At 38.6% G+C, this 27,390-nt stretch overlaps 1 protein-coding gene across 3 annotated transcripts; it reads left to right on the forward strand.

The window, feature by feature from the left end:
* Positions 1–978: 978 nt before the first annotated feature.
* Positions 979–26,563, forward strand: NDEL1 (nudE neurodevelopment protein 1 like 1). Of its 3 annotated transcripts, none has more exons than XM_063292583.1 (10): positions 979–1,105; positions 12,793–12,890; positions 14,061–14,214; positions 14,697–14,845; positions 15,647–15,783; positions 16,581–16,754; positions 17,404–17,495; positions 18,508–18,659; positions 21,150–21,282; positions 25,431–26,563. In XM_063292583.1, the coding sequence occupies exons 2-9, from the start codon at positions 12,805–12,807 to the stop codon at positions 21,247–21,249; spliced, it is 1,044 nt and encodes a 347-aa protein (XP_063148653.1). In that variant the 5' UTR covers positions 979–1,105; positions 12,793–12,804; the 3' UTR covers positions 21,250–21,282; positions 25,431–26,563. The 3 variants fall into 3 exon arrangements, with proteins under 3 accessions (XP_063148653.1, XP_063148652.1, XP_063148654.1); XM_063292582.1 differs by lacking the exon at positions 979–1,105 and adding an exon at positions 1,471–1,741; XM_063292584.1 differs by lacking the exons at positions 979–1,105; positions 21,150–21,282 and adding an exon at positions 1,479–1,741.
* The last annotated feature ends 827 nt before the right edge of the window (positions 26,564–27,390 follow it).

A 27,390-nucleotide genomic window follows, 5' to 3' on the forward strand; every position in this document is an offset into this window, starting at 1 on the left:
GACGACCAAGTCCAAGAGTGTTCAAAAATCTACATGCCGTCTTAACCTGCCTATTTTTCTTATTTTTCTTATTATCACCTGCCCTCTGAAGAGATTTTTCTTATTAGATTTTTCTTCTTAAAAAAATAAGAAAATACCTAGAATCCATCTTGTCTTTCTGCACTTTTTTATTCTTTCTTTGTGGCTTTTTTTTTAGTTTTTATTCTTCTCTTGAAACCTAATAAAATTTACTATTAAAAAGAAAGAAAATACCTAGGATGCTTTTGTATACCATGGTGGTCCGATACTCTTCAAGAGTACAATCCTATGCATGTTTGCACAGAAGTAAATCCATCTTGCTCTGGAGTGCAGCAGGAGCTTGTATAAATGAAAATGAATACTTTGAATTGCACCTGGAAACAAAGTGGCTGCTAGCACGTTTTTTTAACTCCTGGTCATCTACCTTACTGTTTTGGCTGAATCAGGCGAATTATGGCTAGTAAGTATTACAAATATTAATGATATTAAATCAGTTCTATTTCTGGTTGTTTGATGGAGAAAAAATAAGGCCAAAATCACTCCAACTGCTTTGGGAAGTATTAAAGTATTAAATACCTAAAGTAACTGGAGGAAACGCCAAGTTTGGGAAAGGAGCTTTACTAACACACTCGTTATACCGTTAAGTTTCCTCAGTACAAAATCTGTATCAAAAGCTCTGCATCCAGATGTAGTTGAACACGTGTTCTTTGAGGGGAAAGAGGGCAAAATGTCGAACCGCATTTTGCATGCTTATCCACAATAAAAGCCCATTAGTCGTATTTCTGACGTTCAAGTATTGCAACTTCCCAACTGCCAGTCCATCGACTGAGCGTCTCCAGTCAAAGAGTCTCGCGAGACTTGAAACAACCGCACGAACGTATATGGCGTGTCACTCAAGTACGCTGCCCCGCCTTTCAAAGGGGCTGTTCTCGTCTCGTTGTGGCCCTCGCCCTCTCTGTGACGTGTCTTTGCCGGTGAATCCCCGGATGAGGCAGGGTTCGGAGCTGTGTCCGCGAGTAAGGCAATGCGGTTATATTGGCGGCGGGAGCAACAGCAGCGGTCGTGACAGATACAGAGCGCTGGACGGGTAAGGAGGAGCGCGAGGAATAAAGGTGGGGGAGGTATGGCGTCTCTCCCAGCGGGCGCGCGGCATGTTGAGAGCTCAAGGCAGACTGAGGCGCCGTGGGAACCGAGTGACTGCCCTCCCTGCCCCCCCCCCCCCCGCAAAAGCACACGAGTTCGGCCGCTTCCCTCCCTCTCCGAGAGCTCACGCCGATTGGCTAAGAGCTGACAACGGGGCAGATTTTGCCCGTAGACTGGTTTCCTATTAGTCGGAGCGGGAGCCCTGAGCGGCCGCGACTGGCTGTGGCTGTGCGTGTCACTCAACGCGTAAGGAGTGGCTGGGCGGGGCAGGCTCCCCCTCCCCGAAGAAGCAGGGGAGACGCGTTACTCTTCTTCCCTGTGGTCGTTGGGCGGGTGGGGAAAAGGGCAGAAACTGTAGCTTTTTTTTTCGGGGAAGGGTCGCCTGTGATTGGGATCGCCGTCGGCAGGCTTTCTCGGCCCCCAACTTCCCTGTTCCCCCTCTCGGCCAGCGCCGCCCGGCGGCACTTTTCGGCGTCCTCTCCGGGTCTGCCCTTCTTCAGGACCTGCGTAATCCGCCCCAGGTCTCCGTTAATGCTGAAGATCCCCGGCCGTTGCCCCCGTGATTCGCCTCAGGGCCCAGGTCTGTGTCTGTTTTCTCTCCGTTAGTTCTTAACCTCGGATAAGGCCGGTATTCGTCTTCCCCTGCTTCACCCTATCGTGAGTTGCTTTTCTGCCAGCCTAGTATGCTAGTCTTGTTGGATTGTAGCACTAGCCTATCTAATCCAGCATTCTCTTTCCACAGATGCCAGCAAGATGCCTGGGCTGGCTTACAAGCAGTCCCTGAGCTCAACCACACTTTCCCACTCATCTTGCTGAACTGTTGGAATTGAACAGTGTAGTGCCCATAATGCTGTAGGGTCTATACTGTATAGCCATCATGGCTAGTAACCATTCCTACTAAAGTTTTCCTCCATGAAAATGGCCAGTTCAGTTTTGAAACTGGTCAAATAGGTGATCAGCTTTATTGTATATCATGTGAAGTAACTCTTCTCCATGTGTGTCAAATCTTAGGCAGCTTAAATCCCTTCCAATATTGAAGCCTGCTTACATGAGTAATTTCTAGTGTGGCTGTCTTTGAGTAACATGTCGGTTTTGCCAGAAAATAAAACCTTTCTTACAGTTAAGGTGATATAACTACAAAGAGGATATTACATTTTCTATGCTTTTTGATTGTAGTTTTAAGCTTTGACTTCATATTTTTAGAATTAGACTTAATAGGAGCACTCTCATTTGTTCACATATTTTGCTGTGTTTATCTATCTATCTATCTATCTATCTATCTATCTATCTATCTATCTATCTAATTTTAGTAAGTTTATGAATGAAGGCACTTTTGGTTTGTAACAGAATCTGATCCCAAATCTGTAACTTCCCTTTTCTGTTCCATAGCTTCAGACAGTTACCATAGTTCACGCAGATTCTAAACTCCAAGGGCTAGAAATCTAGGTTTTGTTCCACAGAGTTGTGCCATCTTTTGCTCTGAAAAATAGATCCCAACTCCATTGTTCATTACATGTGACTGGGTCAGAGAGCAACAAACGTGGCTGCTCCCATCACATTTGACAGAACTGAAAGCATACCATTCTCATCATTCTTACCTGTATCTTTACAATCTCTTTATATTCCTCTCCCAAGTAAAAGGGAAAACAAACAGCATGGAAGTTAGAATAGGGGTCTGTATTTTTCATGGGTATCTGCAGGGGGCACAAGGGGCAGTTAAAGACATGCACATGGTGATAACATGCAAATGCTGCTATATATGTACTTGCATCAGACATTGGGACACAATACATTATAGCAGCATTTATTTGATGATATCATAGTATACATGTCATTTTGGTGTCATTGCAGTTTGTGTGGACACTTTTAAATCTGTAAAGTACCATAGTTTCTGGTGCCTAATAAGAACAGCTTTCTAGGACCAACTTGTTGTTGTTGTTGTTGATATCTAGAATCCTTGTAACAGCATTCTGTCATGCTGGGAAAATGAAAAGCCTAGATGTTTTGCTGTCAGATGGTTGCTAGGATGCACAAATATACTGATGATGTCAGAAGACTGAGTTCCCCTGAGTCACTGAAATAATTTCCAATTGCTTAGGAGGAAGAACTGGTAGTTAAAGTATTGATCGATACTGAGTTGCTGGAAGGTGGTTGGGAGAAATGTTTATGATGCAAAATAGGCATTAGCAAAACTGAGTTAACCTAAACATTGACTTTTCCCCAAAGTTCTTGACTTTTGTAGAGATCAATGTAGCAACACTGTTTGAAAAACTACCAAGTAATTTCTAGAATATCCAGAAAAATATTCCTCATTGAGAATTCTAATTAATTAATAATAAATTTATCTTTAAGGTATCACAAGTCTGTTAGTTTTGTCACTACGGTTCTTCCAAGTGGAAGAATAGTTTTTGGGTTTTTTTTAAGGAATGCCTGAGTTTCCTATATAAATTCAGCTGGAAGTCTTTTATGGTTGAAGAATCTACTCTTTGTGGCCCCATAAGCAGGCTGAATGTGTTCTGTGGATTTTGTAGGAAGAGAGAGCTGAATATTTTTGAAAATAGTAGCAAAGCAGCAGTGATATCTGTTCAAAACTTATGGAAGAATTATCCACCTTAAGAGGGATGAAATAATATGCCCATAATTATGGTCTGCCACAATAAGTATTGAATTGAAAAATGTTGATATTTTAGTTTTAAAATCACCTTTTACATGCTTGCTTAAAAGTAGCAGCTGCTTGCCAGGCCATAGAAGTACTGCTGTTTTGAACTGCCTCCACGCCAAAGTATCAATTCAAAATTCCGTGTAACCTTTTTGGCAAAATCAACAAGAAGGAAAATTCTAAACATGTATCTCCTGTATAGGCTAAGTTAGCATTAAAGCAGTGCCTTTGAAGAAGAATGGCTGCCATGAAAAATCTTCAATACTCTGTTTTATTTAGCACACTCTACCTTTCTTCTATCATTGAAAGGTGGCTGATAATGAGTTTATCCACTTTTTATTGCTACCCCAGTGGTTGCTTTTCATTTTTTAAAAAAGTATTTATAAACATGTTTTGTTTTTAGTATGTAGTTCATGGTAGCTGTTTTAGGATCCTGTACATTTTAAAAAGTGCAGGGTTTTGTAACATATACTTCAAAATGTCAGAGGTCAGTCATCCCTTTAACTTGCTGCTTGGAAATAATTAGAGCAAGCAGGGAAGAGTGCCTGGCTCATTCTGATGTTTACTCAAGAGGGAATGAGGCTCTGCAGCTCTGAGGACACATGAATTAAACTTGCATCATTCACAGAAAGTCTGTTTTGCTAGTATTACTTACATCCATGGAAACTTTGAATACAACCACCACTACATTTGTAAGTGGAGAAATCATTAATGAAACAAATGTTTCTTTGGATTAATTGTATTATGCACTACTACTTTGTCAAGGATGGAAACAACAGAAGTGTAATAATCAGATATTGAGAGGCTGTGTGGGGGAGAAAAGTGCGATTCTCACTATCAAGGAAATCTGCAGGGGGGTGTCAGCAGCATCAAGATGGCAGTACAACCAGGTGTTTAAAACCCCATCCCTTTTTACATGTGTGTATGGATGTAATACATGTTAAAAAGGAGTGTCTTGTATTCTTATGCTAGATAACTATTAACTACTTCAGCTATATCCAGAGAGGTGCTAGCAGCAGCTAAGCAGCCTTGGCTGAACTAAAAAAGATAAGCAAGGTATGGCCCAGTCAGTTGTTGGGAGACCACCAGGAAAAAAACTAGGCTATAGATAAGACTAGGCAACTAAAACAAAAAATCCTGGAAGAAGGAAATGGCAATCCCCTTCCTCACTGTTGCCATGAAAACTATAAGGATGTTTCCACGAAGTCATCAGCCATTGAACAACTCAGAGGAGACTTTACTTTTACTATCTTACACAATGTAATCTGTTCTCATAATAATCAGGAAGTCTTAACAAGATGTTGTATTTTTTTTCAGTGCTTTAAGCCTCCTTGATTTAAATGAGGCTTAAAATCACCCAATCACAAATAAAAGAGGAAGAAAAAAATCCCTCCCTCAGATCTTTGTCCCCAACTAACTGACTTAATCCAGCATCATCTTCAAACTGTAGGGGAAGCTTATGAAGAGTTGCTTCAGCTGTGCATCTTAGTTGCCTTATCCCAACATATCTATTATAGAGGACAAAGCAACTAAAATATATCAAGAGATGTGCACCAGTCAAGTGTATGAAAGGTAACTTCTACCATATACATTCCTCACCCTATGCATATTAATGATCACCTGCCCACTTGTATACATTTATAAATGCTGACTAGCAGTTCTCAGCTAAAGAGATAGCAAATGCACATATATTCCAAATATGAAAAAAATTCACGTTTTAACTTTCAGAGAAAATGATTCAAGTAAGCATCAATTCAACATCCTTCAGAAGTGAGTTTCAGCATTAAAATAAACTTTAGCTCACATCAGAGTAATAATGAATTATATGATTTTAGCAACTGGATGAGCAAGGACTTTTCTAAAATACACTGCTTAAAACTGGTTTATTAGGTGCAGCTCTTAACTCTAACTACTATTCATAGACTACTATAATCTCCTACTGATAAATCTCAGTGTTTCTAAGATCTATCAATTCATGAAACAGAAACTCTCTCATCAATCCCTCAGTATACCTGCTGCCTAAAATAAAAAGGAATTATAATCTGTGTAGGTCATAAGAAATCAAATGTTTTGCATAAGCCAAGGCTGGCTTCACCATGATTTACTGTATAATCCAAAACACATGGTGAGCTATAAACCATGGTTTATAAACTAAATTGGTTGGGCTTGCACAAACTATGGAACCAAATCAAACTACATTATGACTGTATGGACCAGATTAATAACTCTCAAGAGCATGGGTCAAATAAAGAATTGTAAAGAGAATTTTTATGGTGAGGTAGCTGTATTCATAAGCAAGCTCTCCGGTATGATGCCCAAGTGTATGTAATCATACAAAGAAGCCCCCACCCTAGCATTGAAGTCTCCTAGTAGGATCACAGTGGCTTTGGGATGTTTTATGTTTATCTCTATGACTGTCTTTTCTAATTGCACCCAAATATCAGAAGAGAAACGGGGGGAGGAGTATGGTGGTATGTATGCATTTAGCAGCACAACTTCAAATAATTTGTATTTGAATTGGATAGCTAAGAGATAGAAGGGGTCTTCTCTAAGGACCAATTGCTGCCCTTGCCAACCCAGCTCTGCCTTAGCAAGTACTCATAATCCCCCTGAGGCCCGCCCTTTTGAGTAAAATTTGTGTGCTGGTATAGACCAGGATCTGAAGCCTGTTACAGTCTATCAGTAACCAAAGTCTTCAACTACTGGTGGAGGATTCTCCCAATGGAACATGATAGATTACCAACAATGTGCCTACAGATGGGCACACCTCAACCCTCCACATGGATCAATCACCTCCTCCAAACTATCGCATTCCTTGGCTTTTCATCACAATACTTACTTTCAGCTGGAGACCAGGCCAAGGCAATATTCAGACAGAGTCTTGGATGTTAATGCCCAAACAGACATTGAATCACTTGCATACAATAGGTCGTCGAAATGGCTGGCCAAGAATAAACTGTCCTTTCAAATAGAAAAATACCTGACAATGGGTCTGACTCAATACCATAGGATAGCTCTTACTAGAGCAAGATTTGAGCAACTAGATTCTGTGGCCAAATACAGACGATTCCACCAAGTGCCTTACCTTGAGAGGACATGTGTTTGTGGAGCACCCGAAGTAGAAGACATTGCACATGTCCTATTTAACTGCCAACTGTATGCCCCAGCAAGGGCTCAGTACCTTCAGACATTAATTGACAGAACCACATACTGGGATCGTAACAAAAGACTATGTTACTTCCTCCAGGGCACAAATAGATATGTGGTCAATAGAACTGTTCAGTTTATAGTTAGGGCTGTCCAACTGAGAATGCAATTTATAGAACGCATTGGGGTGGCATGTAAAGGTGATGAATTCATTTAAACTCACATTGTTTCTGTATCTTTATCACATCTTGCATTTTTATCTTACAATTTTATGTCTATTTTACCCTACTGTATTTTATCATATTTTATCTCACCATAGTATATTTTAGTTAATTTTACTGTATTTTAGCAGCTTTATGATATCGTATTTTATATTTTATATCTTATAGTGGCTGATGCCCAACTTTCTGATATGGTTATTTGACTAATCAGTAAAGTTTTTCATTCATTCATTCATAAGCAAGCCTGATGTTAATTAGTTTTAGAATAAAAGGATACTCTCACCTCAACAGAAAGCAAAGTATAACTTTCATTTGATTTACAGGAGATTAGTTAGAGTGAAATTCAAGGTTGTAGGACTGAACTTGCATGTGAGCAGGGACATCCACAGGTGAGGTCAGCAACAACAGCATGATTGAGCAATTGAAACCTCACCCCTTAAGTGTACATTTAATAAATTTGTAATAAATTCATGTGAGTTTTAAGTCAGGGCATTTTATGCTATAACTGATTTTTCTTTTTTATGTATTATCAAAATATGAAATTTTATAACCTAGTCATAATTGAGTATTCTGTGTACTGTGTAACTGTAGCATAAGGGTGACTTTTTGTTTCTCACACCGGGAAGTGTTTAGAAGAAAATCAGGAAGGATTCCCTAAGGATTCATGCACATTTCACTTTCAGTTTAATTCTCTGTTCTGTAAATCTCTCTCTCTTTAGAACAAATTCTGCAACAGTGACAATGTCCTTACTGGGCTTTACCCATAGATCCTGTCTAGCCATCGTGCTTGTCCAATTACAAATATACCCCATGCTTTCATCTTTTCTAATTAGTTTACAGTTAGCTATTGACATTGTAGCTATAGTTATCACTAGGCATGGGTAGATTTTAAGCTGAGATTGAAGCTAAGATTAGAAATCTGTTTTTATTTTCTGACTTAATGGCTAGTTATATTCAATAACTACTGTGATTTGCTGATTTAAATATACAGTTTTAAAGGGGAACTTTGTTTATCAGCACAGAGTGGGAGTTTATAAGCTTAATGTTACCCCAATCACTAAATCAAGATTTTGGGGTTTGGGGACAGCAGATGATTAGCTCAGTCAAAGACCAAGCATGTGTAAGCATATAAAAATAGAACACAGGACTGTATTTAAGTGCAACTGTATCTGTATCTGAATAAAATATTAACAAAGTAACTACTTTATTAAATTACTAATAGCAGTGGTGAATGAGCAAAATGTAGCTACCCTTCAGAAGACTGAAAAATATCTCTCTGCTAAAAGGAGAATGCATTCCTCTTCCAAACTATTATGGCTGTTCGTTATAAGGGGCAATATTAGATTTGTCCAACAGGCTGAATAAAAAGGGCAGCACAAGAGTATATGTGAAACAGTCTCTGTTTCTCTCTCTGGACAAGGCCATAGACAGGTGAGGAGATAAGTCTAATCAAGCAGGGATGTATGTTGGCTTGAGTGATGGGGTCAATATAATCACTGAACCAGGTTTTATTTGTAGAAATAAGCTTAATGATGTGTGATAAACTATAGGAATCATAGTAAGGTACATTTTGAAAAACACCTGAGAGTATGTGTGAGATCATTATTTGCAGAGTAAGGGTCCCCAGTATTTATGTCTGCATAGATTATGAGAACATTGTCCCCCAGTGTTAAGAGGTACTTGGAGATCAAGGTCTAATTAAATACAACATAGGTTTTCAGTGGTTTTGTCCATAAAAGTAAATCTTTTCACTATTGTAAACATATTTTCAGAAGACACATTTTAAATTTTGAAAAGGGTTGGGGGAGAGGTCATGTACTCTTCTCTAGTACTTGGACCTTTCTTCTGGGTTACAACGTTTTGGGATTGCTAAGTGAGAATCCAATACATGATAGATTCTTCTGTTTGAACACTACTGAACTGCACGCTACTGGCTGTGTTAATTCTGAGCACAGGCGCGTAATGACAGGAGGGACGGAAGTTGGTTAATTTCTTGTAATTGGGATACATTGAACAATTAGATTCTTGAGCCAAGAATACTGTTCCTGTTTGGCTGCTTTTCAGCAGCTGTTTTCCATGCAAGAAAACGTACATACACTAGCCTTAAACAGTATTAGGTTCAGGCTTTATTTAAATAATAAATAGAAGTGGGAGATTCAGCAGACTTGCCTAAAAGGGTTCATAAGAACCTACATAGATGTGGGTCCGTATGTGGGTCTTCTTGGCCAATTTTGGAAAACCACCGTATTTGAATGTGCAGTGTTGCTGTTTTCAGCCTTTTGTTAGATGCTACAGGAAATTTCTGTGAGAGAATGAAAAATAGTAATAGCTGTTATCTTGGAATATCAGTTTTATGAATTCTTTGCTATATGCCTTTTAATAGTATATTAAACACTAAGTGATATATGCACTTTATAAGAGCAGATGTTAGATATTTGGACTCTTACCTTCCTGCAGTTTTGTGTGATGCACATTCCTCAAGCAGTTCTCAACCATATCACTGAAGTGGCTATTTAAAGGGTGAACTTCCGAGAAATTATTTTGGTTACCTCAGAGCCAAGAAAAGTATATCTTCTAGGGTGCTTCAAGATTAACATTTTTCTTTTAATGAACACCCACTATTATTGTCACTCACTGATTGCACAGAATGAATCTCTTCAATGAATCATAGTGGTGATTATTGCTGTTTGTTTTGTCCCAAACTCGCTTTCACTATCCTTGGTAAAGTGTAAATATTCTCCTTTTCCTTGTACCATATGTTCCTTTTGGTTTCTTGTCAGTTTATTATTCTTTTGAAATAGTACTAAAATAGTTTTCAAAAGTAGATCTTTTAAGAGATCCTGTGTAGCAATATTTCTTCCTTAATTACATTGACTAATATGGATTGGGGGGTTTTTTGGTGGTAAGAAAGGAAGCAGCTATTTTGTTTGCAATTCCTAGTTCAAGCCACAATTTTTCAGGATTTTAATATAAGCAGTGTTAATATGGCTTCCCTCTCACATTTCACTGAGGTTTTCTTTTAGCTTAGGTTCCCTCTCACATTTCATTTAGGTTTCCCTTGACATGAAGTCCAGTCGTGTCCAACTCTAGGGGGCGGTGCTCATCTCCGTTTCAAAGCCGAAGAGCCGGCGTTTGTCCGTAGACACTTCCGTGGTCATGTGGCCAGCATGACTACACGGAATGCCGTTACCTGCCCGCCAAAGTGGTACCTATTAATCTACTCACATTTGCATGTTTTCGAACTGCTAGGCTGGCAGGAGCTGGGACTAGCAACGGGAGCTCACCCCGTCACGTAGATTGAGCTGCTGACCTTCCGATTGGCAAGCTCAGCAGCTCAGCGGTTTAACCCGCAGCGCCACCACGTCCCTTTTCTTTTAGCTTAGTTTCAATTAATTATACATTTCCATAAATTATTTTAGTTTTTCATTGTCTTTCCTATGTACATTTTAGTGCCTTGTTGCCTGACTATTTTGCAAAGCTGCACCATTGAAGCTTGCTATGTATAGAAGGTATATTGCCTTTACTATATTTTCTCTATAATTATTTCCCTTTTCTCTGAAATTTCAGTGAATTCTATTCTCTGATACTTGCAAGTCACGGGTATTGGGATGGGGAGCAAATGACAAAATGTGCATCACAGTGCAAACCACATCATGTACATGAATATGTCAGGACAGAAATACAAAAGGCTGGGATTTGCATCATGATGTCAGAACACCCGCTTTGTCATTTTCAAGTCATTGCAGTTTGTGTTAGATGCCTGTGTGTAAGTGTCTAGGGCATAACATTTAACTAATGTTGTTATTTCCAGACCCTGATTGAGTTTATACTTTGTGCTAAGCCATAGCTTAATGAAAGAAAACAATTGGTTTGGTTTTTACTTAATATTCTAAACTGTAATCCACAGCTGACAGATCACTTTATTTAGGTTCAGACAATATCTTGTGTTGTGGGTTGTTTGATTTTGTTCGGCAGAGTGTGTGAACCCACTACAGTATTAGATGCATTATTGAAGGGAAACTACTGTACAATAATGTTGCACTGTTTAATTATATTGGCTTGGAGTTTTTCGTGTTACTATTTTGATACTGTTTCTTTAAATTGCAAAGTCAGGTGAAGACCTTGGGGCTAAAAGCAGAAATATAGTGATATAGAAGCACTGCCAGTCCTTTGTTTTTGGTATGGTGCAGATTGCTTTAAATAGCACTTTGACTAGAAGCACTGATATTGCTATACTAATAGGGAGGAAAGACTTACCAAGTCCAAAGCTTCCACTGAACAGTTAGAGCCTTTCCCTGATGACATCTGTTCACGTGCAAGGTTTCTGTCCCCTCTCAAAAAAAAAAAATTGTGTTCTAGTTCAGGGAGCTTATGTTAATCTAGACCGTGTATATGGCTGGAAGGAAAATGGCAAAGCATAAGCAGTAGTTCATTGACTATTTCCTCTCACTGTTCATACAAAGGCTACTTTGGTTATGCTGAGTTCAAAAGATACTGCTTTTCGTTGCAGTTTAAAATTTCCTTTTTTGCTTGGTGGGGGGTTGGTCATTTCCAGTGTTCAGGTATGTACAATAGAGTACCTAGTGTTTGTCCTTGAATAAAAATGTGGGTCACAGAACTGAGATGTGCTAGACTTTGTGTCTGAAGGGGAAATAGCTGGTGGTTATCAGAAATCACTGTTCTCTTTTAGCTGATAGCTTTAGCATTCACGTAGATGTGGGATCTGAGGAAGTTCATAGTTCCTTTCTGAAAATTTAAGATGAATCTAATTTATTTTTGCCTATGTTAAAAATGAAATAATATTTTGGAAAACGAATATTAGTGTTATAGTACAATATCTGGTTTCTTTGTTTTTTTGTTTTAATTGCACTGCTAGTACTCATTTTCTTTAGCTGGCCTGAGGATTTGCAGTCCTGTGGAAGGAGGCAATTAGCAATGTGCTAATCGTTTGACTGATTTATTTTGCAAGCTGCTCTGAGAATATGATTGAAGGACAGTGGAACAATTATAATAAAGAGGAGGAGGAGTTGCTGCTTAATATCCTTGAGAGTGAAATTAGTATATGGGATATCTATGAACATGATCCCCTGTTCTTTTTTCAAAAGATCAATAGCTGTAGGGAGTGACTGACTCAAGGTTGTGGCACACGGTAGAGTTGAACATTTCCCCCCTGTATTGCATTCCTGATTTAAATGGCTCTCCAGCTAATAGGAAACCTCTGGTTATCATATTTGTAGCACTAATAGCAGCATGATTTAAACTGGGGAAAGAATTAATGCCCCTCTTTGGATACCATGGCTCTGATTTAATTTTTTCACATGTTCATATACATGCACCCAGAAAGTTTTTTTTTTTTTTTTAATTTGGCTGAAGATGAGAAAGACTGTAACACTTTTGGCCTTCATTAAAAATACTTGTTTTTGCTTGTTTGTTCTTATTGGAGATGAACACTAGTATAACCATATTATTTGAGTGAGGTCAGGAATAGAAGATCTCCACCTTGTAGCTTTGGAAAGCTGACAGAGAGCTTACCTGAGACCAGGAGGACATCTCATGGCATTTATTAACTAAATAACATTACATGTTCCTAATTGAATTTTACAGGTGATTGTTATCATGGATTGCGAAGAAATCCCAGAGTTTTCAACTTCAGAGGAAGAAGCTGCATACTGGAAAGAGCTTACTTTAAAATATAAACAAAGGTATCATTCTTGTACTGGCTTATTATGAGTTTTAATATATTAATGCATTAACATTGTTTTCTTTGTGATCCAGAAGCCTGCAGATGGAAGCCAAGGATCTCATGTATAGACTTATACTTGAATTGACTAGAGTTAATGCTCTTGGATACATGAATAGAATCTCTATTGGAGGTGGCCTTGCCCTATATGAAATCTCTCTTTGCAAACAATGGGCCCTTTATCATTTCAGAAATGCTGCTAATTCAGACTCTTGCCACAGTTATCTAATTTACTGGGAGTATTCTTTTCTAAAAGATCTGCTTTTACTGAAGTATGGTTTTACTTCCAAGGCTATCTAATTTTGGTAAATAAAGTCATTCTTAGATAGTGAGAGACTGCCTCTATGTTAAAGGCAGCTGAGAGGGTCAACATTAAAGCACTCCATGTCTGTCCTAGTATAGACTTCCACTAAATAGCTGAGGTGGTTTCATCTCCAAACTGTCCTTTGTTATACTCTTGGAGAAATCGGCTTGGATTTAATTTGTTCAGAATTATCTCTCTCTACCTTACTTTACAGAAATTCAGCAGTCATTTCTTAGACAAATGACAAAGGACTTTTGGAAGTCCTTATATTTATTTATTATTCACATTTCTATCACATTTCTATTACTCTATCTTATATACTTTGTATATAAGATTTGCGTAGAACGATCTACAACAATTCTGATCAGCATTAATTAAAAATAAAGGCCTGTACTATTATTGCAACTGATGGAGAAATAATGTGCTTTCAAGTATATTGACAAGTGATATACAACTATTTGAAACCAAAATGTAATAGATACTTCAGAGGGGAAGTGGGTGCATTGGCAGCACTTCTTGGTACTGCCATAAAGAAGTTATGCCTTTTCATGGGCTTGCCAGCAGCCCTGAAAATGTGCATTGGTGTTAAGGATATGCCAACAGAGTGTGACAAGGTCATTGTACCCTCTGACTGCTGTCTTAACTCCCTTGCAAGCTCAGAAAAAGATGCACCTTTGTTAAGGGGGTGCCAGTAGGTGCAGCATGGGTGTCCATGTCCCCTCAAGAGTATTTTTTTCTGCTTTGGAACTGAATAGCCTCATATCCCTATTAATAATATAAGAATCTTCCTGGAAAAAGCTCCACTCACTATTATTATTCCTGTTATAGTTTTCAGGAGGCTCATGAAGAGCTGGCAGAGTTTCAGGAAGGCAGCAGAGAACTGGAAGCAGAGTTAGAGGCCCAGCTGGTACAGGCCGAACAAAGAAACCGAGATTTACAAGCAGACAACCAAAGATTAAAACAGGAAGTGGAAACCTTAAAGGTACAACTTTGTCTTTGGGGAGTGAGGCTAAATTGGGAAGGAAAAATGTCTTCTGCTATTATGCCATTCTTTGCTGTAGAACAGAGCACTTAGGCTGCACATCTGGCTCAGTCTATGTCACACTTGTTTCAGGTTTTCTGCAGTCATAGTTCGACTGATAGAATTGAAGGTCAGCTAATCTGAACCCAAATCAATGTGTTATTGAAGAGGTGAGGTTCATCAGAAAAGGATGAGATCTAGGTCGTGTCTCACAACTTGAAGAGATCCAGTTAACTGTTTCCTGTCCAGTCCAACTGTTGTTAATCTGAATGATATTTCATGCTAAGTCCAACAATTGTTCATTGCCTGGGTCTTCCAGACCACTTCTTTTCTTTGAGATCTAAAGCACTATGTAACCTTATTAGGATAGTAGTGTAGAAATGTACTTAAACTTCTTGGATTAATTTCAGAGGTATAGAATTTTTCATGTCCTATATTTTCAGGAGAAGCTTGAGCATCAGTACGCACAAAATTATAAGCAAGTGTCTTTATTGGAAGATGACTTGAGCCAGACTCGGGCGATTAAAGACCAACTGCATAAATATGTGAGAGAGCTAGAACAAGCCAATGATGATCTTGAGCGTGCTAAGAGGTAAGGAATGTTGGTGGTAGTCAGTTATCTGACTGAAGAAAGCATTTATTGCTCAGGTTTTTATTTCCTTAGTGCTATGGAGTTATTTGATATTGGTGCAGTTGTATAACTAAAACAACCATAGGGTTTATCAGATACCGAAAATCACTTTCACTTGATGTATTTTCTGCTGAAACTAACTAAATTTTGAAATGTTCCAAAAATCATGGATTAATGTTAAAAACAAGCAAGCATCACATTTTCCTCTTTAATTTTTATCCAAATTCTTCCACACACTATTTATTTAACAAAGCCTAATGATTCATCTGAGTAGGCAGCAATGTTTGTGGATGATATTGGAGTGCTTCTTCCTAGCATGATAACTAATATTCAGAACATTCTGTAAGAAAATTAGTCAATAGGTTTAGCTCTTCTAGACTCTATAGGAGCAGATTTATACCATATATACTAAGGTATCACTTTGACTATTTTACCTCCTGAAATAGCATCTCACAGCTAGGTAGATGTGTGTCTGTGTGTATTTGATAGAGAATATTAAGAAGTATATCTGAAGTGAGATAGTGGCTTGAAATAGTTCTTGAATTCACTGCATACTTATTACTGGCATGGAGATCTGCCATCTTGTCCTGCATTGTCTTTATATACCTATACAACTAGCTCCTGGAATGACTTATATTTTGTTTGATCATTTTCTCTGTCAGATATTCAGTTCAATTCAATTCTTTCTTGATGTTTACTTATCTCCAGTAGCTAAATGTCTATTGAAGATCTTTTTCTCCTGATTTTTTTTTTAACTTCTAGGGCCACAATTGTTTCTTTGGAAGACTTTGAACAAAGGCTGAATCAAGCCATAGAGAGAAATGCCTTTTTGGAAAGTGAACTGGATGACAAGGAATCTCTGCTAGTTTCTGTACAAAGGCTGAAAGATGAAGCCAGAGGTACTGCTTAATTAATTCTGTAATACTGATGAACTCTGATTGTCCAAGGTTATAATAAAGTTGCAAGATAATTTTCTAGTATAGGAATAAATAATCTGGAATCTAACCTGAAGCACAACTATAAAGCTGTTCTAATGTATTGTTCATATTTTTGTGGCTATTTCATGAACTGTGTCAAACAAACATAAGTCTGATTGACAAGAAGCACATTCATTTAGGTTTGTTTGGCATCAGATCATGTGATAGATCCATCCTCATCCCTGTTTAGGCAGTAAAAGCAAGCCAAGCATCTCCAAGATTACATTTGGCTTTGATGATTTGTTCTGAGGGATAGAGTGTCTCAGGAATAAATAGAATAGTAGAATCAATCAGTCAAAGTTTATTGATTAGCCTTTAGGCCATATCAAAATACAAAATTTAAAACACTAAACATTAATAAAACCCTATGTGTAATATAAAAACAAATTAAGTGGGGAAGAGATAAAAATACAATGAATAAATATACATATGAGTGAAAATACAAATCATATTTCTGTGTCACCCTTACAATTTACCCCAATCAACCCCACATACACAGATCTCAGCCGTATTGATTTACTTAAGTACAGAGCTGTGTTATATGTTATTTTTGGATCCTGACCACACATAAAATACGTTGTTTTAATATATGGTTCCTGATGGGTCGTTCGTTTAATGTGTGGACCAAGTAGAATGAATGGACTGGGGAGAGGAGAAAGATTTTTCTACTCCTGGCTAAAATAAACAAGTTCGCCATATTTTTTTCTTAAATCTTACAGATTTACGGCAAGAACTAGCAGTACGGGAAAGACAACAGGAAGTAACCAGAAAATCTGCTCCTAGTTCCCCAACCCTGGATTGTGAGAAGATGGATTCAGCAGTCCAAGCTTCACTCTCACTGCCAGCAACACCTGTTGGAAAAAGCTGTGAAAACAGCTTCCCCTCTCCAAAAGGTAGAACGCATAGATGTACATGTTCTGAATGTCTGAATGCTTATACTGCAAATGGAAATTGAGCAAAGTTTGATTATTTATATCCACATGTACAGCTGACTTATATTCTCAAAATATTGGGTCAGAGAACAACATTTGAGGCATTTAAGGAAATAAATCCATTTTGTTTGTCATGTTAGACTTTTTTCCTTTTGCCCCATTTCAGATATAAAATCTGTCCCATCTAACAGCAATGTGGATTATGGGTTTAGGACACTATGAGTCAGAATTTTGCTTCAGAAATATAAATAGTAGTGATAAAAAAGCCCAGAGAGGCCCATCCTTAATTTCATATTCAGAGGCAGTTCAGCATATTTTTATCCTTGATAAAACACTGGGTAATGTGCATTTACAGTCTTAGAGGAAAATGTAGGAAGTGATTTTATGGAAATAAGGTAGATCCAGTGTCATACATAGAATTGTATTATTCCTGGCCATCAAACCTCAGACAAAATATAGTTAAACTGTTGCTATGGCACATATTTATTGGAACAGAGAGGATCCTGGAAAGAGGTTGCTCTTTGGTTCCTTTTTTTTTCCCATTGTGAATGCTTGAGTTTTGGACATTAATTTATGTGACTATTCTGTTGTTTTTGTGGGTTTGTTGCAGCTATTCCCAATGGCTTTGGTACCAGCCCCCTTACTCCATCTGCCCGAATATCTGCTCTCAACATTGTAGGTGATCTTCTAAGGAAAGTGGGGGTAAGAACCATTCTCTGCATCATGCTATCTTGCTATGGCTATTTCTAGATGTTGTCCGTCTGTCATACAGTGCAATTCCTCACATGCATTGAAGTCAGCTGAAACTCAAGTGGGTTTTATTTCATCGCTGGAAGCAAATTTTACTGTACTATTACAATGCAGTACTAAAGAGAATTGAACTCATTGCGTCTTATTTTAGACAAATATACAATTGTGCTATTTGTGTAGGCTGAGTGACTACATGAAGTAGAAAATGTGAATATACAAAGGGAGGGATCACATACATTTATTTGGAAAGAACTGGCCAGGGAACCAAGAATGTACTGCTAGATCAATAGCTCTGGGGTTTCATGTAGGGAGAAATGACAATAAAATCTTGCATGGTAAGTTTAAAATCATTTACAGAGTTCAGCATCTTGAATCTCAGTTTTTACCAATTCTTTCAAAAAGTTCATGGCTGTGTTAAAAGATGAATAATAGGTACACAGTGCATGGAATTTTAGAAATCTCAGACCTTGCAATCAGTGAAGAGAATTGTCCAAAAGTAACCTCAGCATAATTTATTGAGTTTTGATTCTCATTTTGTCTTACCAGTAAATTATGGTTGTGTGCATAATTTTTTCAACACTCTCAATTCCTGGGCTGCAAATACTTGTACAATATACCTTTAACCAACTATTACCAGTTTTTCCAAGGTGTCTTCTTAAAGTATGCAAATTGCAGTTTGCACTACTAATCTAAAGATGTTGAGGGATAATAAATGACTAGTCATTGTTTTAGAGAATTTCTATGTGACAGAATGTTTGAAAGCCAGTTTCAATTGATGGGCATACTTTTAAACTCAGTTCTTACAAAAAAAAACCCTTGTATAAAGAGCAACATATTTGTTTGCAAATAGTTTGGCCCCAAGTCATTCTTTAAACTTTTCATTGTGATGAGGCTGCTGATGATTCTACTTTCTCTAATCTTTCACCCAGGCTGATGATGTGTTCTGTTTTTCATTCCTTCTCAGGCTTTGGAATCCAAATTAGCTGCTTGTAGAAACTTTGCAAAGGACCAGGCATCACGTAAATCATACGTTGCAGGAAACATAAATAGCAGTATGATCAACAGCAATGGCATGAAGTTCTGTCATCCAGGACATACAACATTTTATGACAAAGCGTAAGTTTTTGTTTTCGCATGAAGTTTTAGAGAGTTGTTTTGCATAAGGTTTTTCCATTCTTTGATCCATAAACATCCTTCTTTTTTTCTTTTTTCTTTTTTGAGGTGCCTACGAGTCAGTTTTGACTCTTGGCAATTGCCTGGACTAGTCCCTGCAGTTTTCTTGGCAAGGTTTTTCAGAGGTGGTTTGCTATTGCCTGCTTCCTAAGGCTGAGAGAGAGTGACTGGTCCCAGTTGCTTTGTGTCCCAGTTGTTTTGTGCCTAAAGTGGGACTAGAACTCACTGTCTCCCAGTTTCTAGCCTGGTGCCTTAACCACTACACCAAACTGGCTTTCTGGCTTTCTTTTAGGTATAGGTTAAAAGTTTTGGGAAATACATAGCTTGTTACACATTTTCCTTATGAACATGAGATGGGAATTTGTATATCTTCCAACTAGGCAGCATTGCAAGAAAGCTGACAAGACAGCCTCAAACAACTTACATTGTGACTTTGAGCATTTTCCTGGATGGGAAAAGTGTTCCTAACAATAGGAGTCATCTCATACAAAAAGAAATCAGAATTGCTTGACTTAACTGTTACTTTACGTTTGGCTTCCAAGTATAAGTAAGATTTAAAAGTGAATAACACTGAGGTCTTCAACTGCCATCAATTAAACTTGTAGAATACTGTTTTCATCTTCCCAAGAAAAATGTAATTAGCTATTAGGCCTAGAAGATTCTGTGGCTGCGTCACTTTCTTTATTTGAAGCGATAGTTTCCCATATTTGCATTCTATGATTCTTACTTCAGGATCAGTATTTCTGAAATAAACTTACTGAAAAGTTTTTAGCTTTGGATAATCCCCAACATGGGTAACTAGAAATGATATAACTATCAAAATATAAATGTCTTATAAATACTAATTAGGAGTAAAGTTAAATATAGGAGCAAGCAAATGGTTGAGTGAAGGGAATAAAAACACACACATCAGATGAAAGATCCCATCGTCCTTTCATTTCTTCAAGGGAGTTTCATGGTTTTGATGGTACTGCAAATATGGCCCCGACTGATGCTGCCCTTCACAACTATTCTTCAAATTGTGGGTTTCATTACATCTGAAAGACCTAAGTTGGTACTTAAAGTGCCCTGGGTTAACATTTAGAGTTTAAAGCATAAACAAGTACTTTACATTTGACCAAAGAATAAACTAAGAACCAGCCAAGAAAGTTGCTGCAAAATTGGAGTGTAGCCTGAACCTGCAGTTGCAAGTACTTTTTAAAGGTAGTCCCCCACAGACTTCATAAAAGCAGTAACTTTGGCATGAATGTCTGCCTAGGGCCGATGAATTATAAATAATAAATCTGTATTAGAAATTGAACTCTTCAAAATTTTGGAAGGAAGAAGTCAGGTAGAAGTCTCTGTAGACTCCTTTTATCCCTAGCCAAATGTTTTCTGTGCAAATTGCAGAACAAGGATGTGCCTTGGTAATGTGCACATTGGCAGGATGGAAGTGGTTTGCTTGATACGCTTACTGTTAAAGTCAGTCGCAAATCCAGCAATTCAAATGAGCAGAGTTTGCAGTCTTGACTTTTGAAGCAAGCTTTTTTAAAAACAAAAACCCAAAAAACGTTTTCTTGAACCATGATACGAACAATAAGCAGATTATAAGCTAGGAAAAGGTCACTCTTATCGGTGACCTCTAAAATCTGTTTGCTGGATTGATTTGTTTCATATAATCAGAATTATGCAAGGTACAGTGGATGCATCAGAAATATCAAAACGTAGATGTATTTCATATTGCTCCTTTGCTGCAACTCCCCTTTTATTTAATCATCCTTTCTTTTCATTCTGCACAAAGATCCATTTATTTTCATGCTTTCTGCTTTCTGCTATGCTGATTAGTCTGGCTTCTTCCAGATTCCACTCTGTGTCCTTCCCAGCAAAGCTTTGAAACACCTGTCTCCCTTACTTGGCATGTGCGCTTCTGCAACCATTAAACATCCTTCAGTCTGTCAGTAATCAGTCTCTTTTCTTATTCACACTTGATGTAGCATACAAGAACGTTGTGCTTATCAATAATTAGCACTCAGACTGAAAAATATTGTACATTGCAATAAACCCCAGTCCTCTCTTAAGCAGTAGTTCTGCCATCACATGGCAAGCAGAGATGATTTAAATACCGTGTAAAGATAAAACAACAGCAACTTAAGTATTGTAAACATCTTGCTGTTTAAGTGGTCTGGAAGCATCAACAGCCATTTCTCTGCACTGCTTCTGCTTTTGGCCACAGTGTTGACATGTTACGGTATTGTATCATGCAGCTCTTCCTGTGCTGCTTCCATTTGTTCCTCTCTCTCTGCTGCCCCCCTCCCCGGTCCAGAACATACAAAGTTGAGCACCCAATTGTGAATGGGTAAAACTCATTGCCTAGGGCTGGGCTTCTTATGGCATAGAAAGTGAGGTCAGGCAAGCCCGTTCTTCTCCTCCTGCCTTTTCTTTCTTTCTCTCTAGCCCCTGTAGTCTTCTCCCTGCCCCCAATTGTCGTTGGATCCTGAAACAGCCACGTTTGCTTGTGAACCCGACCCAATCTGCTGCCGCCGCCGCCTTATGAATGGCCTGTGGTTGGGTGGTGGGACTGACTGAGGTAATTTGCTCACCGCTGTACTGCAGCCTTTGCTGCTGTTGTGTTATTTGCTCTGAATTCACTGTTGGCTTTCTGAGACTCTGTGGAGTTGCATGTCAGCTAATTCAGCATGATAGGAAGAGTACTAAGCTGATGTCGGAGTCACAAGTAGAATACATTAAGCGTTGCTTGAATAGGACGTTTGTTGAAGCCAGCATGATGACGGAGCTGTTGAGGCTTGGAACTAAGAAAACTGAGGAGGAATTTGAGGTACATTTGAGAATAAATTTTATCCTTATCCTTTAAAACATGTTTGAATTAACAGGTGGTAGCTGAGACACCATGAACTTGCTTTTTAGACCTCATTGTGAAAAAACTAAAGTTGGGTGTTTGCTTTGGTCTTAACCCAAGGCAGAATTGATATCTTCTATTAGTTTGGCATTAATGTACCACTTTCTTACATTCTAAACAATTACCTTGATGACTTCATATTAACGGTTGCTGAAATCTCATTTGAATAGGCCTTCTCCACAGATTTTAACTATGGCTATATATACACACATCATAAACATTCATGAACATCTATAGGCACAGCTGCATTACACTATCAGCAAAGACTTTTTTCTGTTCTCAAAACAAGGCAGACATATAGATGATAATGTGGCTGGATCTAGACAATTCTAAGTGCCTTTTTAGAATATGGAAAGCAGTTCCTCCTTTTATGGCTTAAAACCTGGGTTCTAAATCAAAACTACTTGTGCATTCATGAAGCCAAATTCACTTCCAATTTCCAGTGATGTTTTGGGCAAAAAGTATACTTTTTAAACTACTTTTCCATCTCTCCCATGTGTTTAGGTCAGATTCCTTACATATTTCATGGGTAATTGTATCTGGTTTGGTGTGATGAGCTTGCCTTCATGCTTGGAGACTGTTGTTTACGTCTGTTGCCCCTTGTGGATATGGAACTGGCATTATTAATCTAGTAACCTCTCTTTGAATTACATTTTCTAATAAGGTTTATGGGTTACATGTAACAAGTTCCACTTTTCTCTTGATCCTTTCTGTGCATGTTACTTGAATGGAACAAATGGTGTATATTGGGATTGAACTGTATGTTACATGAAAATTTGGGAGGCATAAAAAACACTGCTAATTTAAATTAAGTTTAAAACATACTGAGGATTTTATGATAAAATGTATTTTATTACTTGAACTTAAATCTCCTCTTTTATACCATCAGCACTACCAAGAAATGTTCCAAAAAATCCAGCACCATGAGGTGATGGTAGAGTGACTAAACACTGAACATACCACAAAGAATGATCCCTTTTTTTTCAAGCTGATTCAAAACTGTCTTCAAAAGACAGTATCAGCTGAAGGTCTAGCCATAAATATGGTTGTTATTTTATAGCAGCATTGAACTGTTTGGTCACTATCATTTATTTATTCATTTATTCATTCAATTTAGGCAGAACCCAAGTCCAGACTGACTCTGGGCAACTTGCAATAAAATTGAACAGGCAGAAAGTACAAGATAGATAGAGTTACAAAGAACAAGATGGCAAGTCCAGCCAGCAACACCCACACATGCAAACATCTGACAGGGCCCCAGCTGCTCTAACACAGGGCCTGGGAGAACAGCCAGGGCTTTAAGGCTTTCTGGAATGCCATCAGTGTGGAAGCCACACAGATCTCCAGGAGAACTTCATTTCAGAAGGCAGGTGCTGCAACAGAGAAGGCACACTTCCTGGGTCCCAATATGTGATACCGTTTAATTGAGGGGACCTGGAGCGCACTAACCTTGTCGGCTCTCACCAGCCAGGTAGACACCACAGAAGAAAGGTGATCCCTCAAGTAAACAGGCCCTAGGCCATGTAAGATTTTATAGGTCATAACCAGCAGCTTGAATCGCACCTGGAAGCATACTGGTAAGCAGTGCAACTCATGGAGCAGGGGTGTCACATGGGCATAGCAAGGCATGTCTATCACTGCCTGCACCTCTTCATTCTGGACCAGTTGAAGCTTCCAAGTGGTCTTCAAGATCAGCCCCACGTAGACTGCATTGCAATAGTCAAACTGCAAGGTGACTAGGACGTAAGTGATTGTCAGGCATGCAGGAAGCTCATGTAACTGATTGTTGCAGAAGTTGGAATAAAAATGGAATTGAGAAAATTGGACATATAAGTAAAATGAAATCATTTGTTCTCTGCATTTGCATGTTTTGCTTGTTTCTTGATTTAACATGTACGCTTCCTAACATATTTTGCTTTGTCACTAGTTACAGAAGATGCAGGCATCTAAAGCAAACTTTTGAGAGTTATATAACTGCTTGCAGCACAAAAATTTTTAATAGCTTACTAAATTAGACAAGTATGAGTATAAGGCATGGTCAGAACAAATTTTTAAAGCATTTCAATCATTCTAAAAGAAATAATTCATCAGGGTTTCTTTTCAGTTTTCCCAAAAATGACCATAATTTCCACTGAATAAATGGGAGATCTGGGGGGGGGAGAGCTCATTTTGTTTCTCTTCCTTCAGATGCTATACCTTTTGTGTACTAGCAGCCTTTGTTAGTACTGTTACCTGCCCTGAGTTGATTGGTATGGAATCTACAGTATCAAGTGTAGCTGGGTAGATGGCTTCAATTCCAGTTTTTTGTTTCAGTTCTTTTCTTGGTTTTGTGTGTGCATTTCAATTCTTGACAGTGTGTATTGCTAACAGTGTGGTTTCCTCATTGTTTAATTGTAAGAATGGGTCTGTTTACTTGTCTCAAGGTAGCTTTGGAGTACTAGCCAGATAGAAAAAAAAATATTCTGTCACCACCATTTAGTTTGTGCTGGGAAAACCCAACTATCCTTGGTTTCATTATTATGCTTGCTAGAGTTGATGACCTATGGTTGGTGAACTGGGGCTGATGAATTGTGCAACTGATCAATACAGGCTAACAGTTTTGATTCTACTCCAACCTTATGCCTTACAAATTTCTGTATTGAGACACAGCTTCCAGCTGCAATGTGGATAAGAATAGCCAGGGGCCAGTAATGGAATGTTACTGGGAAAATGTTTGAACCAGAACTTGGAATTTCATTTCAACAATATGTTTATATTTGTAGTGCCTAGCTGAGCAATGCATTTTAAGGTCTGAAATCAGTCACAAACCTAAAAATAACACCAGATACAGAAAACTATACATGAATTGCACAAACCTGTTAGTTGCTTGGAACAGGTCAGGCTGGGATCCTAGAATTTTGTATGAGTATAATCATGCTGGAATTTTGGAATCCAGTTCCCAGATGAAAATCTCATATCTGATTCTGTAAATGTTTCAAAAAGCAGTCATTCTGAACAGAGAGAATAAAAAATTTAGACAAAAGGCAGTTTGTGCTGATTTGTCTGAAATATATAGGGTTAGACAGTGTAACACTTTTTCATCGCACCTCAGTTTTTTCTCCAGAGGATCTCAGTCCATCCTCCTCAGCATAGCTTGCTACAGCTGTTCTTATAGGAACCAGTTTTTGCATCAAATAAACCATTTTACTTACGGTGCAATATTTCAATCATAGCTTATATTTACAGCTTTGTAAAGGGTTGACTATGATCATCTTAGTATCCCACTAGTCTTTTTATAATTTTTTGATATTGTCAGCCTGAATTGCAGCAAAAGAGGCTGTCACATTCCCAGGCAGGCTAGCTTTGGGACATTGTGTCAAGTTGCTGTGTCATCTTTATCAGATGGAGCCTTGAGGTAAAAGACAAAGCAATGGAAACAGGCCGGTTTGGCTGATAGGAAGCAAAGGTTGCTAAGGAACGTTCTAAAGCAACTTAGCATATTCGGGTTATGCCTGGATGGCCAGACAGCACTGTCTCCTGATGAGCCAGGTGCTTATGCCTCACATGCTCACAGTGAAGAAGCCTCAAATATTAAGTTTATTTTTTAAAAGTTGCCTTTTCATTTGTGTGGAGCTTTACCCTTCACTGAAATTCTGTCTCTAGAGAACTTGACATATATAGATGGTGCTTTAGTTTTGTTGCTTGAGTTCTGGAGATTAATCAGTTTTCCTTGCTGTCATCATAGGACTAACATATCCTGTGCTACTATCATTAGACAGGAGGTATAACTTGTCAGTGCTACTCATTAACCATTTTCTCTTACTCTTTTTCTTCTGTAGGGCAGTCAATGGCTTTGACCAAGGCCCACCACCAGGTCTAGGAGCATCCAGGCCATCATCTGCACCTGGCATGCTCCCTCTGAGCGTATGAATGGATTGCAAGGCCATGATGGGACTTGAGTTCGGTTGTTGAAGGAATAAGAAAAAAGCTGCTTGATACTTTTTTGTTGGCACCCCCTGCTGGAGCTGAGTGGGTGTTGCAGAACTCAGAAACTGCCCGGAAAACCAAGCACATACAGAGCACTCCTTGTTAATACAGTCTATTTTCTTCTGTTTCCATCATGGACATTCTTTAACATGGTCACCACTGATGTCTCTCTCACAGGATGCAGGAGTTGCACTTGCCCAAATAACTTCCTTTTTTCTGCCTCCCCTGTTTTGTATGTTGGCTAGTTAGGGACTGCTTTGATGCTGGGTGTCCCACACCTTTCACATAGTGCACAAGACCCCTGCTCTTTCCCCCCTTTTATTTTCTGCATAAGTCAGTTCATTTTAAAGGGAAGGTTTAGAAATCCTTTGGCCAGCGGAGGATAGATTTAGGATGAATTTATTACAAGTTTCTACGAGGGGTCTTGGTACCTAACAGCGCCCTGCCAAAGATCTGAGTTGTGGGTCACGGAGGGTATTTAGATACAGCATCTCCCTATGGAGCATAAGAAATGCATTATGCAATTATGCCAAAGTTGCTCATTTCTAAAATGGAGAAATACCCCCAGTTCAGCAGTTTATTCCCCGTCAGCTTTATCCTACTAAGCTGGCTTTCCCTATTTTTATTTCAAGGAAACTGTGGATTAGACTTCAGCTGCTTGGTGAGAATTGTCCAAAAGCAAAGGAAGGAGAAAGGAATTAAAGCCAGGGTAGGCTAGGGGCACATTGCTACTCATAGCTTGGATTTTGTCATCCCTTTCCTGTGTCCCCTTCGCTGCGTTAACTGTTTACATTTGTTTTACTGTACATAGATTTGTAAACATATTTGCCTAAGATATTTGTATATAACTTGGGCTTTCTAACTTTATTTATTCAGAATTCTGAGGCATGTTTTCCCTAGGACAGTATGTCAAATTTATGTGGTGACTGCCATCCTGTGGTTTCACAAGAGAGATGGTCCTAAAATAAAGATCTTTTAATGTGGACATACTGGTTTTTGCAGAAAAGATGATTCTGCCTTTGTTTGTGGTTTAGTACTTTGATTCTTGGTATTTTACTCTGTTGTAACTGCACATACACAAAAAGCCTAATTTGCACCATTATCTTGATGAAGGTTACAGATGTGAAACAGATAGCGGAGCACTGGATATCTGCATTTGTCTGTTGATGCATGCTCTTCACAGTACGAAAAAGAAGTGAAAGGTTTTCTCCAGATATGATTGGCTGCAAGTTCAAAACAAAGATGGAAGTGATTGTGCCAGCTGAATAGGCAGTCAAAAGCTGCATCATACTTGTCATGTTGAGAATAAAACTGGTTGGTGGGAAAAAACTTGTCATTATGAGCTGCAATTTTAGAGCTAATAACAGAATTTGTGCTATGTTCCTTCATGTTTTTGGCACCTATACCACCCTGCTTAAGCAGAAACTCCAAGGCTTCTCCCCAGTGACTGTCAGCACAGTAATGATTTGAATCCACCATAATTGTTAAGTAGGTTTCAGTTATTTTCCTCTGTTCAGGAAGATAAAGAGACTTACTGTGAACTGTCTTTCTGCTCACTGGAAGATGGACCTGAAAGGAAAAAGTTAACTGCGTCATTCATTCATTCATTCATTCAAATTTCTATCACTGCCCATCTCCCCCCAAAAAGGGGGACTCTGGAGAAGCTTGCGGCGGCTTGGAGGAAACCCCTCCAGTCTCCTGTTGCCTTTGGCTAAGTATGGTTCAACTCTTTTATCATGTTAACAGCAAACTTGCAACTGGTAAGACACATGGAAACAGGAGAACAATGTAATACATAAAACCATAAAGTAC

Source organism: Candoia aspera, chromosome 2 (assembly GCF_035149785.1).
Source record: "Candoia aspera isolate rCanAsp1 chromosome 2, rCanAsp1.hap2, whole genome shotgun sequence".
In the NCBI taxonomy this organism is placed as follows: Eukaryota; Metazoa; Chordata; class Lepidosauria; order Squamata; family Boidae; genus Candoia; species Candoia aspera.